The 17,936-nt window shown below is 36.5% G+C and overlaps 1 protein-coding gene across 3 annotated transcripts in view; it reads right to left on the bottom strand.

Moving 5' to 3' along the window:
- MYO3A (myosin IIIA) overlaps positions 1–17,936 on the bottom strand; it is a 219,313-nt gene that overhangs the window by 26,445 nt on the left and 174,932 nt on the right. For all 3 annotated transcript variants that reach the window (XM_074324949.2, XM_074324951.2, XM_074324950.2), the window contains 4 exons: positions 17,567–17,729; positions 15,853–15,976; positions 11,282–12,188; positions 9,406–9,550 (listed from right to left, as the gene is read on the bottom strand). In XM_074324949.2, coding sequence (XP_074181050.1) covers positions 9,406–9,550; positions 11,282–12,188; positions 15,853–15,976; positions 17,567–17,729 — 1,339 coding nt within the window. The remainder of the gene's footprint in view (positions 1–9,405; positions 9,551–11,281; positions 12,189–15,852; positions 15,977–17,566; positions 17,730–17,936) is intronic.

Below are 17,936 nucleotides of genomic sequence, written 5' to 3'. Positions count from 1 at the left end.
ATGACATTGACTCGCGGGCACCATTTTTGTTGGGTGTGATGCTGAAGTGTGTATGAACATCCATGATGTTATGGATACAGTCAAACATCAAAAATACCTACTCACTTGCCTGGAGAATAAGGAAACTCAGGTGGCATAAATATCACTTGTCTAAGGCCCCCTAATTACCCGTTGGTTATTTTTTGAGATTATATTGAGTTTATCTGAAAAATATTTGGGTATATAGCCTGAGGTGAATACCTATGTTAACTGTTCCCAAAGAACCAAATTTTAGAAAATTATTTATTGACTGTTCATAGTCATTTTCTCAGATTGGCCTTTAAAAAACACAGACTAGAAAAACATTACCTAATTTTTAAAAAGCAGCATTTAGTCTTTTCTTGTCCTCTGCTCATACTGTGTGTCACACAGATAGGTGGTTCCTATCGAGCGGAAGTGAAATATATCATTTTAAAGAAGCCATTATTCCATATTAGAGCTTGTCTGGTCAGAAGCATGGCTAGAGGAGATGCCAAGAAAACTTTCCATGGTCAAGATAGCTTGGCAGCAAAGATGACATATCTGGAGATGACACTAGTCTCATCATACATGGCTGTGGCGCTCTGTACGAGGCTGCAGTAGTATTATTCAGATTCTTAACTTTATACAGACGTGGACGCTGACGGTCCAAGTCAGCAAGGGATGGAGAGTGTCTACGCTACTGGCAAGTGGGCACCTTGTTCTCATTCAACCAGTCCCTGCACTTTTGTAGAGCTCTCTGCACAGGTGCTCTTGTTAATGAACCACCTCATGAGGGAAGATGAAGCTGATTTATTTACAGTATTCCAACTCCAATTCTGCAATATTTTATCCTGTAGTTAGAGTAGCTAGCAGTTTGCAAAGGTTATTCTTTGAAAAGTATATATTAAGGGCTGTTACTAGTCCACATACGAATGTGTCATTATTTATTAATCATTTTATTATTGTCTCATTTTATTTTTTGCTACGTACATAAAGTTTTATTTTTCAGCTCTGATTATTTCCTTGGGCTATGTTCTCATATGTAGGTTTATTGGGTCAAAGATATCAACTATTACGATGCTTTTTTTTACATATTGTTAAATCACTTTTCAAAATGTTGACTCTTTACAGTCTCACCATTACTGTTTGAGAACAATTAAATTAGCACACACACATCGCTAAAAATATTTGTTATCCTTGCCATTTTGATAAGTAAAAAATAGCAACTTATTATAATTGTTTTTTTTTTAATTTCTATGGTGGTCATATGAGTATATATGCTTATTTCCATTTGCATTTATTCTTCTATAAATAAGTACATGTTTTGTGCCCACCTTTCCACTGGGGGTGTTAATGCTTTTCCTAATGATTTAAAAGAATTCTTTCTACATTACATATGTTAATCCTTTTTCCATTTGTTCTAAATATATTATCCAGTTAGTCTTTAGCTCTTTGAATTTTAATGATATTTTCTAATCTCTAGAAAGTTTTAATGTTTATGTAGTCCAAATCTATCACAATTTTTCTTTGCAATTCATTTATTAGTTCTTATACTTTATTCTTTCCTAAGCAGAGATTGCGAAATATTCAGTTGATATTATCTGGTTTCTTTCTTAACATTTAAATCATTAATATATCTGTGAAATATTTTAGCATTTAGCATAAGGTAAGACTATCATGTCTTCTCTCCAAATCAGAAAAATTTTAAGCATTATCCATCCATTTCTTACTGCTTTGCACAACATCTTTTTGTGACAGGTTTTCAGAAATACTAGGGTCAATTTTGGAGTTAGCTACTCTGTTCCATTAATCTGTGGTTGATTTTTACAACAGTCATGTGGTTTTAATTATTATTTTACTATCTAATAAGAAAAAGTTCTCACTTATAATTATTTTTTTCTGAAATTTACAAATAATTTGTTGGAAGCATTTTCTTAAGTTCTAAAGAAAATCTCACAGAGATTGAATGCAATTTTTTAAAACCTAGAAATTAATTTTATAATAGGGCATTTTAGAATATTACCTTCCAACCCAGAAACACAGTGTGTCATTCCATTATCCACCTTTTCTTTTTGTCTCCTTTTGGTTTTCTTGCTAGCTTTATTTCAATGTATTAAAACATTTTTTTTTTTGCTGTTATTTACAATGAGCTCTTTTTCCATTATAAATTTTTATAGGAAAGAATATCTGTGTATCTATATATCTTGGCTGAATTCTATTGCTAGTGCCAATTATTATTTTGGCTCATTCTTTGCATTTTTAAGGTCATAATTAAGGTTGTTTACTAATATCCCTACAATTCTATCTTCTCCTTTTCAATAGTTATGATTTTTAGAAATCTGTAATGAAAAAAACTCAGTCTCCAGTGTTGCTGATGTTATTGGTCCTTTTCGTGCATTTCAAACAAAAATTTAATGGGAAGTTGGGGGGAAGTGTGTTGTTCATTACTCTCCTCTTTTCATGTTAGCTCCATGTCCTCTGTAGTTCAGAGTACATAAAAAGTAAGGAATAAGGAGAAATAATTTAGCTCTTTCCGTCTAAGATTTCTAGCTCAAGTGTTTTGTCTGAACTACTTCAATGAACTCATCAGAAACCACACTTCAGAGTGTGAACTTTTGTCAGGCAAATTGTTTTATATGATTAGTGTTTTAATATACTTAAAATGTTAAAAATAAATGATTCTCACTGAATTGTAAGGTTGTAAATAAAATTATTTCTTTTTGGATACTGAGGATTGTTGTTTGCAAGAGTTTGGGGAATTAGTGTTACTTATTATGAAGAAAGAGGAATAGCAAATAAGCTCAGGAAGGTAAGTGTCCCCCAGAGGTAAGTTGGGTGGGAAGCAATATAACTTCTGAATTCTCTTTACTTTCTAGTCTTAGTGAAATATCATTCCTATAAAATATATAACCCAACCTTACTTAAGCTACCCGGCTTTCACAAGAACGTAAGTGTATTTATAGATACATTTGGAGATATCTTAGACAGTTTGTAATACACATTTCCAGGTGCCAGCACTACATCGGTAAAATGATAAGCATTCCTAAAAAATGAAGTGGATCAAATCAGCACCATCATAACTGAAAATACTAGAGTTATTGCATAAATCTAAATGCCATAAACATTTAGAAATAAATTGAAAATTTCTATGTTTTTTCCCGACATTTAACTCTGAGAGCAACATAAAAGCATTTTTATCATATCTACCATATGTGTGCACAGAAAGGACTGCTCTGATTTAGTGTTGAATTTACTGATGATATTATGTAAATGAAGCATGGGAATTACAATAGCTTCCTTATTTGTTAACCTTGCAACCCATTTAAAAATTGCAGCCTGTTGGATAGTTAACTTCTTTGTAAAAGGAGACAGGAGAACATGCTTTCGTGTTAGCAGGGTTTGTTTGTCCTACAATTCATCATTTTCTTCTTGTTATAATGATTAACACAAATCACCAGGTGTACCATAATTAAGAAGAAAAACATCCCCCAAAAGGAGCACTGTGCACACCATTCAGGGAGATATAATACAATGTCATTGTATACTTATGAATATAACAGCATTTATTGGGATCTATCTAGTTACATATCGCCTGTATTCTTTCTCTCAACGAAAATGCAAGTGCATTTAGTTTATATCAGTTTCAATTTATAACAATTATTATCAAAACAAAGATATAAAATAAGTTGTTGATCTTATTTTATTTTTAAATTTCATAATTAGCTCCTCAGTTTTCATTTGGACACTACGTATTTTACTCTTGGCACCTTTGTACATTTAAGCATGTCTCACAGAAAGAGAAATCTTATAAGGTTACAGCTTGTTAAAATTTGCAGAATTTAATTACCCTAATTTATTATCCATGTTTCTAGGGCTTTCTTCTGAGTCGGTAAGAAGCTTTTACAGGTCACTTAACATAAACCTAGCTAAGGCTTACTGAGTTCTTATAACAGTGTTGGGTGTAGCAATCATTTGAAGATGCCCGTAGATTTTTGAGAAGCATGAGATAATTAACATTTCAGGTGAATCTTAGGCTTATTTTAATGAAAGAGTTATTTGTAAGTGAGCTTGATTTTCATTTCCCAAGTGAAATTTTTCATGGGGAAGGAGGGTGGCCTGTTGAACCCATGCTAACAGGTATCACCTAAACCTGCCTCTGAGGTGAGGGCAGCTGCTTGCATTGCAAGTTTCCAAATCCTGTGGTTAGCAATTCTGACAAGCTAAGGAGACAGGACTTCTATATATTACAAGAATTTATTCTCTGACCACAGGAGTTTTAAAGCAGACAACATACGGAAATAAGTGAACATTTAAAAAATGTGATGCTACATTTTTTTGTTTTAATAAAAACCAAACTTTCCGATCTTCATTCCTCTGGCCACTACACTTCGCTCCAGTATAAGTCTTGAGGAGATTAAGCATCTTTCTAGTCAATTAATAAGCAGTTATTGAATGTCTACTGTGTGATGAATAAATGTGTTAGGATTATGAAAAATGAATATAGAGTATACAACATGGTCCTGCTTGCAAAGAGTTGAAAATCTATTTGAGGAGGACAAAACTAATATCTATATCTATATCTATATCATGAAATAAATCTGAGGATAAGTAAATACAACTGTCGTACTGATAATCTACTCCCTTCAACAAGTGTGCATCTGTGTGAAGTTTGGGATGTCTGGGAAAATCACTAGAACTAGAGGAATAGGAAATGGGGTGGTGGGAATTCTTGGTTTAAATGTGTTCAGGAGATTGGCAAACCTAAGATGTTTTATAAAGAAAACCAGAATCTGAAAATTTAGGATGGTGTTTGCCTATCTCGAGATAAAAACAAGCACATCCAAAGGTACAATAACGGACACAGAACCACTTTAGGGATTGAATATTGACCAAACCATATCTGGCTCAATTTGCAACCTCAATTTGAATTATTTGCACTATATTTTACCAAAAACTTTCAAGAAATTTAAAAACCAGTTGCATAGGTCATTAAAATATATGAATATAGACTATATCCAATGATAAAGCCTAGTAGATATTGAGGGTGACTCTCCCCCAACATAGCACAATAATTATTTGTACCCTCCCCTTTTCAATTTGTACCTATTCTAACACTTAAAGACCTCTGGGGGAATTCAGTAAGTAATTGTTAATGCATAGGAATGTCAATGGATATTTCATAGCTCTCTTCTAACTTGCTCTGTCAGCATCATTCTTTACAACATCTTAAAAACGCTCTTCCTGTGGTTTCTGAGGTACTAGGCTCCCCAGTGTTCTTCCCAAATTTCCAGTTGTTGTTCTTTGCTGGTTCCTTTCTACCTGACCTGTACATGTCCGAACTCTTGCTCTAGGTTCTCTTCTATTCTCACTTCCTGAATGACCTCAGCTATTATATGGCTTCAGTTGCCATGCACGTGTCCACCTACCTACTTAGCAGGTCGTCTACTAACTGCTGCCTGATACTGTTTACCTTCTCAGCTACCAGGTTTGTCCAAACCACCACCATCACTTGCTGGCCTTCCACGTTTCCCCTCATGCCGTCCAATTCTATTCACACAATGCAACCGGAATGATCTTTCAAAAATACAGCTGTCAATAGTAGAGCTACACTTTCACACTGTTCAACAATTCAGATGTACAAAAATGTCACTGGATTTTCCTAAAACTAGACTTAATTCCTACCTTGCAGCACTCATTTCTATTTTATAGCGTTAATGTAAGTCTAGTTAAACTCAGTTGCTTTCGATTTACTCAGCCTTCTGAGTAAACTTGGTCATTTTAGGTTTTTAACCCTCCTCTGTTTCTCCCCAGCTACCTCTTAGTTGGGCTTGGGGGTAGAGGGACTTTTGCAGCTTCATTCATGAAGATAGGCCATCTTCCCTGTGGCTATTCTTGGCTTTCATCACCGTCTGCTGAGAGTAACTATCCTGTCTGGTGTCTGGTACTGGCATATGCTACTTTCCCAATGTCCTCCCTTACTTCTTGCTTCTAGGTTGGCAAGTCCACCAGATCCCTCAGTGTCTTCAGGCTACTTCGGGCCCTCTCTCAGGCACTTTCTCTGCTATTCTTGGGGACATGGGACAATTTAGATATTTGCCAGTTTAGCCTTAAGGAAGTATAGTAGAATATGTAACCTTCTTACATGTGCACAGAACAAAAAGTTTTCCCTCTAAACCTGAAGAGTTAAAGAAATGTCACTGAATTACAATCCTCTCCATATAAGCTAAACATTGATTTCTGATACTCTTTTAGGTCCACTAAAAAATTGGCAGATTGAAGAATAAAGTGAACTATTTTGACTTTCTAGTAAAATTCTGCTGCTTTTAGGCATACTGAAAGTCCCTAACAAGCAATCTTGAGACAGAAGAACAGAGCTGGAGGCATCACGCTTCCTGATTTCAAACTATGTTATAAAGCTATAGTATTCAAAACAGCATGGTAATGGCATAAAAAAGACACATAGACCAACAGAATAGAACAAAGAGCCCAGAAATAAACCTAAGACTATATAATAAACTACTTTTTGACAAGGGCACCAAGAATACACAATGGGGAAAGGACAGTCTCTTCAATAGACAGTGTTGGGAAAACTGGACAGACACATGCAAAAGAATGAAACTGGACTCTCATCATACACTACACAAAAAATTAACTCACAATGGATTAAAGACTAAATATAAGATCTGAAACCATAAAAATCATAGAAGAAAACACAGGGAAAAACTACTTGACATTGGTCTTGGCAATGATTTTTGGACATGACACCAAAAAGCTCAGGCAACAAAAGCAAAAATTAACAAGTGGGACTATATGAAACTAGAAAGCTTCTACACAGCAAAGGAAACCATTAACAAAATGAGAAGGCAACCTATGGAATGGGAGAAAATATTTGCAAACGATTGGATATAAAGGTTTAATACCCAAAAAACGTAGGAACTCATATAATTCAATAGCAAAAGAACCAACGTGATTAAAAAATTGGCAAATTATCAACATATTTGCAAAGGAAACATACAAATGGCCAACACTGGATGAAAAGGTGCTCATCAGGGAAATGCCAATCAAAATCACAATAAGATAGCACTTCCCATCTGTTAGAATGTATATTATCAAAAAGGTGCGAGAAAAAAGTGCTGGAGAGGATGTGGAGAAAAAGGAAATCTTTTGCACTGTTTGTGGGAATGTAAATTGGTGCAGCCACTATGGAAAACAATGTGTAGGGGCCTCAAAAAACTAAAAATAGAACTGCCACATAATCCAGCAATCCCTCTTCTAGGTGTATATCTAAAGGAAAAAAAATCAGGACCTTAAAGAGATATCGGTGTTCCCAGGTTCATTGCAGCATTATTTATAGTAGCCAAGATAAGGAAACAACCTAAGTGTCTGTCAATAGATGAATGGATAAAGAAGAGGTTGTGTGTGTGTGTGTGTGTGTGTGTGTGTGTGTGTGTGTGTATATAATTAAGCCATGAGAACAAAGGAAATCCTGTCATTTGTGACAACATGGATGAACCTGGAAGACATTATAGTAAGTGAAATAAGCCAGACACAGAAAGAAAAAAAACTGCATGCTCTCACTTATATGTAGAATCTAAAAATTCAAATACACAGAAGCAGAGAGCAGAACAGTGGTGGCGGGGAGGGGGGGGAAGGTAGAGAAAATGAGGGGATGCTGGTCAAAGGGTACAAAGTTGCAGTTAGAAGATGACTAAGTTTAGAGATGTAATGTACAGCATGATGACTCTGGTTAATAATCCTCTACCGAATACTGGAAATTTGCTGACAGAGTACTTATCAGTGCTCTCATGACATACACACGAAGGGGTAACTATGTGAGAAGATACATTAATCAGCTTGACTGTAGTAATCATTTCACTGTGTGTATTTAAATCAAATTATCACGTTGTATACCTTATACATATAGATATTTTTGTTACACACACACACAAGTCCCTGAGATCTTCAAAAGTGCAAGTCATAGCAAACCAGCAGTAGGCTCCACTCCCTCTCTAGGAAGCTGCCATTTACCACACTCCCGTTTCCCACGGAGGACTGGGCTGAGCTGCTGCACAGGGAATGCCGCCTGGCTGCCCATCTTTTCCTTAGAAGACCAGCACCTCACTGCCCACATCCGTCGTGGCTGCCACACACATGACCAAGAAGGAAGCTGAAGATCCTGCTTTCCCCCTGCTCCCAAATGGGCATGCGTCATTGGTGGCAGTTGAATTAATCTGGGCTCTGGCTTGTTAAACTACTTCTTTAAGGGAAGAGGCTCTGGGACCGGGCCTGAGAGCAGCAGGAGTGGAAAAGGGCCAAAGAGCCATTCTGTGGGCAGCTTTTTTTTTTCTTCTTTTTAAAAGCTTCACAATTCTTGACTTGAAAACAGTGGGGCAGGAGAATTGATTGAAACATTAAAATATTGCTTTTCCTCCCATATCAGGCAACTAGTCAGGCTCCCTGCAGTCTATTCCTGCCTAAGGCATTTTTGCAGAAGCTGCTGGAGGTTAGCAGCTCTTCCTGTCTTTGGTAAGAGCCAAATTCACTGCAGAGGTGGTGCCAGGAGTCCTGGCAGGAGCAGTGAGAAAGCGAGGGAGAATAAGCAAGATAAAATGCACACTGATTCTCCCAGAGAGAGGTCAGCAGAGCAGTCAGTGACCCCCCAACCCCGGGGGGAGGTGATAAGGCTGCAGAGAGGGTGGCTACCTGGGGCATGTGTGGCCCAGGTGACACTCCTGACTTGCCAGTTTCTGGGGGCCTCCTGTGGGTGTGGAAGCAGCAGAGCCCCCTGATTTGAAGGAGTTGTAAGGACAGCTAGGAGGTGGGTGTCCCAACGGTAACTGTGTAGACAAATGACTAATCACCATGGCTCTACCTGACCGTTTGCATGGCCTTGGGGAGGGGGAGGCTGGATAATTACTGAGCCTGAATTCCCCACCAGTTTAATGAAATGGGGGCAGAGTGTGACATAAGTTGATTAGAAGAAAACTTAATAATGCATCTGGGTTTGTACATCTGAATGAAGACTGACACTTTCCACATTCTATTCAAGGTGGCAGACGTTGACAAAAGGAATATATTTTCCTTGTTTGCACTATGCCTCACTCTGCAACTCCATCCCTTTCCATTCCCTTCTGGTCATATGCCACATTCTAGTTAAAGTGCATATAAAGGGGAAAAAAAAGAAAAGAGGAGGACAATGAAGTCAGAGAAGGTTGGAGGTGCGTGGAACATTCTGGAAAAGTGTATACCTGCTTATAAGAAATGGAATGAAATGAAGGTTCTCCCCAAGACAGTTAGAACATAGTCACCTTAAATCTGCCATAGAATAAAGGGGGGAAACTGATAAGCAAATAAAAGAAAGTATCATTGCCTTTCCGTCAGGAAGTTCTAACTCTTGATTTTTACCTGAGAGGTACTGCTGAGAAGGAACTCGTCTATTAATTGGCTTACGAGGATAGACACCCAGATAAAGAGGCTTCAGTTGCTGTGACAAAATCATTTCATTCAGTTTTTTCTGCAGAATGAAATATTCTTCAGATAACTTTGATATCTAAAAAGAAGGTCATGTGTCAGATTAAATCAAGGAAAATAATTCAGAGAGCTAAGTGGGGTCTAAGAAATGCCTGATCAATGGTCCCTGGGACTCTCCGAAACTTCTTCTCCAGGATCCACCCTGACCCTGGTCTGATAAAGTCCTCCCTTAATAAACCCCTGTCCCTATGCTACTCACCCATCTCACATTTTCCACTTAAAACTGCCAACCATGTCACACTACACAAAGTGTTCTTTCCTGATGAACTCCTGGGGTTCCAGATATCTGGTTCATGTCGGTGTTGCTGCGATTGCCTTTCTGCTTTTATCCCAAGGAACCCCTCTGCTGACTTACTTCTTCCTTTCCTTTCCAGTCTTCTCAGCCTGACTTCAGGGCTACTCTCCTCTGGTTCCTCTCTTTCCTGCCTGGTCCCTCTGCCTCCATCTTGTCTGTTAACAGGCTGTCCTGCTAGGTTGATTGTGTCCTGCTTTTCTGCCTGTAGCTTTGTTCTGTGGAGGATCATGGCATTATCGCCAGCTCTCCGTAGCTGACTTGATAATCTCACATCTCCTCAGTGTCTCAGGTGCAGAGCAGGTCAGGATTCTAAACTCCGATTTGGTCGTTAGAGTGAGCAAATGTATGCACCAAGGGAAGAAAGGACTACGTGCACATTAAACTATTTCCATGTGCTTAAAAAAAAAAAAAGAACAGGAAGGGGCTAGGGAAATTCATCAACGGCACCTCTCTCTCTCTCTCTACTAACAGCTAGAAATTGGAGATTGGGGGACCATACCTCTAACACTCAGGGGGTGTCCAAGGACAGTTTTCTCATGGGCTCACCCACCGTCAGACAAAAAAGCAGAGTTTAGGGACTCAGGAGTATTAGGTGATCCTCCTCTGAAGTCACCATTATGATACTTCTTCTATGATTCCACACACTATCTACTCCCCTGGTAGTTCATACTAAGTTATAATATTTTAAAGGTCATCTAGTTACAATCCTTCGTTTTACGCAAGCGGTGAGAAAATAAAGGTGCTGACACCTAAAGTGACTTTCTTAAGGTCAAACACCTAGAGAGAGAACAAGAACTGGAACCGACCTTTGTACGGGAGTCAGGCCCTGTACAAATTCCATAGTACAAATTTGTCAGAGTTCCTTATGCACCCACGAGCAGGCCTAAGGCTGACTGCCCCCTTCTAGAAATAGCTGAGACATGGCCACTAATGGAACAAGATATACTCTAGGAGGGAGTTTTTCTTTGTGGTTCCTCATCGTCGTGATGTAACATGTAGACTTTCATTTTCACTGCATTTGTGCCTCAGTATGGCTGCACATCTAATTTTGTTTTAAAAACACATCTAATTTTGATACCTAATTATGTCCTCAAAATCTGGGGCAAAGAAAGCTTAAACTTTAAAAGATTTAGAAAAGTATTTTTTTTTTTTTTGCTATAAGGAAAGTTCTCAGATACATGGAAATTTGCATTGTCAAATGGCAGCATTTTAGTAAGTTGTCTTACTACGTAAGATTTCTCTCATAGTTTATACTATTTTTATCATAGCAAATTGTTTTAAAAATCTATGGCTATTTGTATAGCACAGCCCTTGAGACACTTTATTAAAAGGGTTTGAAGTTTCATAAAAACAGATGGAACAATAGAGCAGTTATTAATGAACTATTTGTTTGACTCAGTTATTGTGTAGTTCCCAGAGATCTGTACTAGTAAATAAATCTGTTTATTTACATACCTGTTTTGAAAAAATTGCCAAATCACAGGCTTCTTTTTCTGAAATCGTTTTTGAGTCTCTATCATTCTTCATCATGATAGTACAGGATCCCTCACGTTTTGTAGAATAAGAATACAAATTGGGAGCATTTCTTGCTACTTCTGTTGGTGTTGCAACAATCTTCTGATTTTTAAAAGAAGATGCCCTCCGGTCCCTCCGTAACTGCTGCCTTCTCTTGTAGCCTCGGTATTTGCTCTGGATGAACACTGCTGCCTTATCTTCATCCTGGGCTTGTGATGTTGGTTCAACTTGCCTGTCTTTGGCCATCCCATGCCTCAGGTGGCTTCTCTGCTGGCTGCATAGGGATGCATTCTGGGTGACCACAGATGTCTTCTTTTCTTTTTCCTTGCTATTTACATTTTGATACACTGACCTTTGGCTAAGACTAGGTTGCAAAGTTTTTTTAAAAGAAGGCTGCTTAGTCTCATTCTCAGCTAGCCAAAGTCCTGGGTAGTTTGGCCTTTCTGCTATGGCCTTCCTTTCTAGATATGCTGCTTTTGAGTCTTCAAAATTCCTTTCCTCTGTATAGCTCTGATAGTAACTCTGCATCACAGTGTCCTCCTTCTCCGCTTTTCTTACTTTACTGTTCTCTTCTAGGTGTCCCATGTACTTCTGTCTGGAGGTGACTTCTGCCCAAGGGTCCCCTACCAGGTACAATTCTTGCTTAGCATCTTCCCCATACACATTATTCATTTTTTTCTGAGTTTGGTATCCTCTGTTGTTACTTTCACCAGCATTAGAGGCTTCCTCTTCAGCTCTGAAAGTAGAAGTCTTCACTACAGAGGTACTCCCCTTATTATTTGGAGCTGGAATGACTGTTTCATTCGTCGAGACTGCATTTTCTGTCTGTTTCTTCACAAAAGATTCCCTGTGTAAAACATACTGTATCTGAATATATGATACTAAACTAGAGCATATTACCTCTTTTGGCAATAGCTACATGTTACATAATGTTGGGAGGAAAACAAAAGGGATAATAAAGCTCAAAACAAAAACTTATCAAGTCACATTAATCAAGTGGTTGTCAAAATGTTCTCTCTGGCGACAACTATGACGGCTACTCACATAATGATAAAACCAGTTTCGACTTAGAGTGAGAAATATTCTAGCACGTTTTCATTTTATGAGGGAGGTATCAAAATCTTAGGAATTTAATCATTTCAAATATCTCCTCTTCAAAACAAAGTACCTGCAGTGAGGAGATGCTGTGGAAAATATATCTTGACTTGAGACAAGTAAGCAAGGTATGTTCACTAGACTGACATGCACTTTTATAAGCTCTAAGTCTACTGATCACAGGAAACATCTTACAGAATTAAAGGAAAAGCAGTGTCTCTGCTATAGTTCATCATCATATAATATGTTGGCCAAAATTTCACACTTATTACTTTACCAATATCCTTCCAAAATAATTTTCCCTTAACCCGAAGATAAGACCCTCTCTACATACAGTTTTTTGTTTTTTGATTTTTTGGTGAGGGCAAAACCCTCACAAGATCAATTTGGCCATGAAAAGCGTGGTAAGGTGGAATAAAAAAGTCATAACCTGACACCCTGACATATTATTTGGGGACTTCTGCCAAAAACTTTTCATTTTGGCCCAGGAAAGCCATGGGAGAGTTTTGGCTTTTTGCAACTATTTATAAAGAAAGGCTTTTCTCTCAGTTGAACTTGGAAAAGCTATTGGGACTGAATTTTCCTAATTCCACTGGCCACATCCTAGACCTACTATGGCATCCTCAGTCTTATACAGGAGGCATAATATAATCCCCACTATTCTGCCAGGATCAGAGTTGGCAGGGAACCAAGAACCTCATAATTTTGATGAGTGGCTATGCTAGTATTTTGAATACCTCCATAATAACTCCCACAGAATGCTCACATTAGTCAAAATACAATCAATGAGAGAAGATAAACTATATCACAAAGCTATAGCAATCAAAACAGTATGGTATTGGTATAAAAAGAAGCCCATAGATCAATGGAACAGAATAGAGAGACCAGAAATAAACATACTCATTTATGGTTAATGAATTTATGACAAAGAAGCCAAGAATGTATACAATGGGGATAGGATAGTCTCTTCAAAAATGGTGTTGGGAAAACTGAACAGCCATATGCACAACAATGAAACTGGACTCCCATCTTACATGACACACAAAAATAAACTCGAAACGGGTTAAAGACTTGAATGGAAAATCTGAAACCATAAAACTCCTAGAAGAAAACATAGAGGGTAAGCTCCTTGACATCAGTCTTGGCAATGATTTTTTGGATTTGACACGAAAAACAAAAATCTAATAGTGAGACTACATCAAATGAAAAAGGTTCTGTACAGCAAAGGAAACCATCAACAAAATAAAAAGGCAACCTGCCAAATGGGAGAAAATATTTGCAAATCATATATCTGATAAGGGGCTAATATTCCAAATATATAAAGAATTCAATATTTTTTTAAAAAATAAAACAACCCAATTTAAAAATGGGCAGATCTGAATAGACATTTTTCAAAGAAGACATACAAATGGCTGACGGGTACATGAAAAGGTGCTCAACATCACTAATCATCAGGGAAATGCAAATCATAATCACAATAAGGTATCACCTCACACCTGTTAGAATGGCTATTATCAAAAAGACAACAGATAAATGTTGATGAGGATATGGAAAAAAGGAAATCCTTGTGCACAGTTGGTGGTAATGTAAATTGGTATAGCCACTATGGAAAACAGTATGGAGGTTCCTTAAAAATAGAACTACCGTGTTATCCAGCAATTCCATTTCTGGGTATTTATCCAAAGGAAATGAAACCATTATCTTGAAGAGATATCTGCACTCCCATGTTCACTGCAGTATTATTCAGAATAGCCAAGACATGGAAACAACCTACGTGTCCATCAATGGATGAATGGTATGTGTGTACAATGGAGTATTGTTCTGCCATCAGAAAGAAGGGCATCCTGTCATCTGAGACAACATGACGGACCTTGATGGAATTATGCTAAGTGAAATAAACCAAACAGACATAGACAGATACTGCATGGTATCACTTATATGTGGAATCTAAGAAAAGAAAAAGTCAAACTCACAGAAGCAGAGGTAGAAAAATGGTTGCCAAGGGTATGGGGATGGGGGAAATAGGGACAGGTTGGTAAAAGGATACAGACTTTCAGCTATAAGATGAATAAGGTCTAGTGATCTAATGTATACCATGGTGACTGTAGTTGATAATGCTGTAAGGTATAATTAAATATTGCTAAGAGAGTAGAACTTAAGCATTCTCACCAAATAATGAAAAAAATAGAAAACTATGTGAGGTGATGAATGTGTTATATAACGAGAGGGGGTAATCCTTTCACAATGTATACATATATATATAATCATCATGATATGTACTTTAAATATCTTATAATTTTATATGTCAATTACACCTCAATAAAACTTAAAATTTTAAACAAGATAAATAAGTTTTGGGGATCTAATACATACTATGGTGACTGCTAATATTATATACTTGAAAGTTGCTAAGAGAGTCCTTAAATGTTCTCAACACACACACACACACACACACACACACAAAATGACTGAGATGATGGAAATATTAACTGACCTTATTGCATCATTCCACAATATACATGTGTATTGAATCATCATGCTGTACACCTTAAATGTACACAATGCTGTATATCAATTAAATCTCCATCAATTTAAAAAAAAGATAAGAGGACTGGGGTTGGGGCTGGAATAATCTATCTTCCTAAAACATGACTTATTCATCTTTCAAACAATTCAAGCAAAATTGAGATATTTTCCCCTTTCACTAACCCCCCCCCCGCCCCGCAACCAAGGCAGAATTCCCTTCTCCATGTCCCCACTGCACTCTTTACACATTTTAATAGCAGAGTTAACTCATGTTACTAGAATCATGTATTTATTCATTATATTTCTTTTCCATGATTCTGTGAGCAATTTGAATATAAGGATTTTGTCGTATTTATCTATATGTTCCCACTGCTTAGCATAAAGTCTACTATATAAATGAATTCAGGTGGATCTGCTAATACACATTTAGAAACATCGATATGGGAGCTCAAGAGGAAAAAGGACAAAGGAGCTATGCTTTAAAGATTAGATTACGATTTAAGATCCAATGGTATGCTGGTTACTAAGGCCACAGGAATGAATGAGAGCCCAGGGACAATATTTAGATGTAGAGAAGGATTTAAATACGGGAAGAGGAGAAGGAATTAGCAAAGGACACTCAGAATTAGGAGCAGAAATGTAGAGAGCAGTGTGGCAGAAGCCTAGGAAGAAAAACCTTTGAGATGGAAAGTGTGGTCATCAGTGTGAAATGCCAATGAACTCCTAAAAAGGGTAAAATATCTGAAAGTGGGCACTGGTGTTCGCTGACATTTAATGTGTCAGTAGTAGGAACTTAGTTGGGTATGAGAAAGACTGTGAACTTTATTTTGTGACTTTACAGATTTGAAAAATCTATAGTGTCAAAATGGTATATGATGACATTATTATACCTTTTATTTTCAAAGTTTTTCTTGTAGTCAAATTCCTGATGATGGGTCTGAATGGTTGTTACTGCTGTGTTTTTCATGTTAAGGATTTCTTTTCTTTGTTTCCTGACTAGATGTCCTCTTGCAGCTGGAACATATAAGGCCCACAATAGTGTTAATCATAATAAATAAAAGAACATTACTTAAATGAGTAGAAACAAATGTTTTTTTGTCCATCAATGTCAAAGAAGAAAATGAAATGAAAGACTCCAAATAGAAGAGGTTCATAAAAACTATGCGGTTCATTAATGAGACTCTTTTAGATGACAAGGTATAGCAAGAAAATAATTAAAGTACCTTTTGTATTAAGGAGGGTACTAAGATGAAACTGAAATGACAGAAATGAGTGAAGTTGATGAAAAAGACAAAATGTGCTAATTTGCTTAAAATCTGCTAATAATTATTTTATTTTTGCCATGTTAAGCTATTGATGGGAGAAAGCCCCTATTATCTAAGTATATTTTTGGACCTTTTGGCCAATTATCCCCGGAGTCAGATATATTTCAGAATTCAGATTAAAACTTTTTTATTTATTTTTTATTTTTAGAGTTTACAGAGGTAATTCAGAGCAAATGACATATAGTCTGTAACACTCTCCAGGTCAGGGCAACATTCCATAATCAACACGAATATTTCTGCAGAAAACACAATATTTTCACTAAGTGAGATAAATAAAGAACTATAAATATTAGGCCATGTTTCACTACCCAGTTATGAAAAACCATTTTGTCGCAGTGTTTTATAAATTTGGGAAGTGTGGATAAAAAGAGTTAGACCCTAAACTATAGAGTTGCCTTTTGATGTTCCTGTGAGAAGTTAAGGGCTTAAAATTCCAAAAGAGATGATAATGTGTATCATAGATCTACAGAACAGGGACGGGGCATGAATCTCTTGAATGTTAGTCAGCTATTCTGCCCACCACGTCAGTATTCTTCAGAACACAGGTTGCAAATCAATAGTGGATTATAAAATTGATTTAGAGGGCTAAATCTAGCATCCAAAAATGAAATGGAATAAACCAGAATAGAAAATATCAAAGTGCACTGTTTGCAGTATGTGTGTACAGAGTAAAATATATTTTTTACTATAGATGTTCAGTCAAAATTTTTTTGAAAGATACTGTACTAAGCCATATTAGGTTCTAAATTTAGTTTCTTATGGAAGAATAGAAAGCAAAATCCAGTCTATGAGTACAATTTAATACAAATTTTTGAAATAGGATTATAAATATTATTTCCCTCCAGTTAATATGAAGAAATGAATGCCCTTTAAAATGAGATTTAATTAAGATGTCAAAAATTATGGCAAATGGAACCTCTGAAATAAAGTAGGAAAATTCTTATTGTCTAATGTATTATAGTAATATGATTCTTGAGATCTATAATTCAATCACTTACTGCATCTTGCACAATAGGTCAATTGTGATTCATTAACACTTGACAGAAAATTTAAAAATTAAATTATTTTACTTAAAACAAAACATTTATTCAAATATTAAAAGTGTCAATCACTAAAACAATCTAATTTACATTTAGTATAGACAAAGTAGCAAGGCAACAGAGTCTGGAATTAAACACAAAAGCTACATAAGAATTGGAGGTTTGAATATAAGCTTTGATTTTATGCCCTTATCTAAACATTATATTTTGCTATACTGTGAGATGGTCTGAGTAGTTACCTGACTGCAGTATTATAGCGCTCTCTTTCCTTTTCTCCTGTATTTTTTGGTACCTTCTTGAACCCAAGAATCCTCTGACACAGGCTTGAATCAGAATAAGCTTATCAATGGCTTCCTTTCGCATTAAATTTAACTGCTCCACATGATAATATTTAAGGAACACCTTGAAAGAATTAAAATAAAATACAAATAAAATTAAGAAACAAAGATGTGAAACAGTCATGTGTTATGCTTTGAAGAATAGGTTATATTCTAAATATTTTTAGATTTTGGAAAAGTACTATCCTTATTTTTTGCTTTTTTGGCTAGATATTGTTGTAACATTATAGATTTTTATGCTTGAAGAAGAAATAGAGTTTGATAATCACAG

This window comes from Rhinolophus sinicus, chromosome 1 (genome assembly GCF_057876585.1).
Source record: "Rhinolophus sinicus isolate RSI-liver-muscle chromosome 1, RSI-T2T, whole genome shotgun sequence".
NCBI lineage: Eukaryota > Metazoa > Chordata > Mammalia > Chiroptera > Rhinolophidae > Rhinolophus > Rhinolophus sinicus.
Note: the sequence above shows the minus strand (reverse complement) of the source record. Positions and strands in the feature narration are given on the sequence as shown.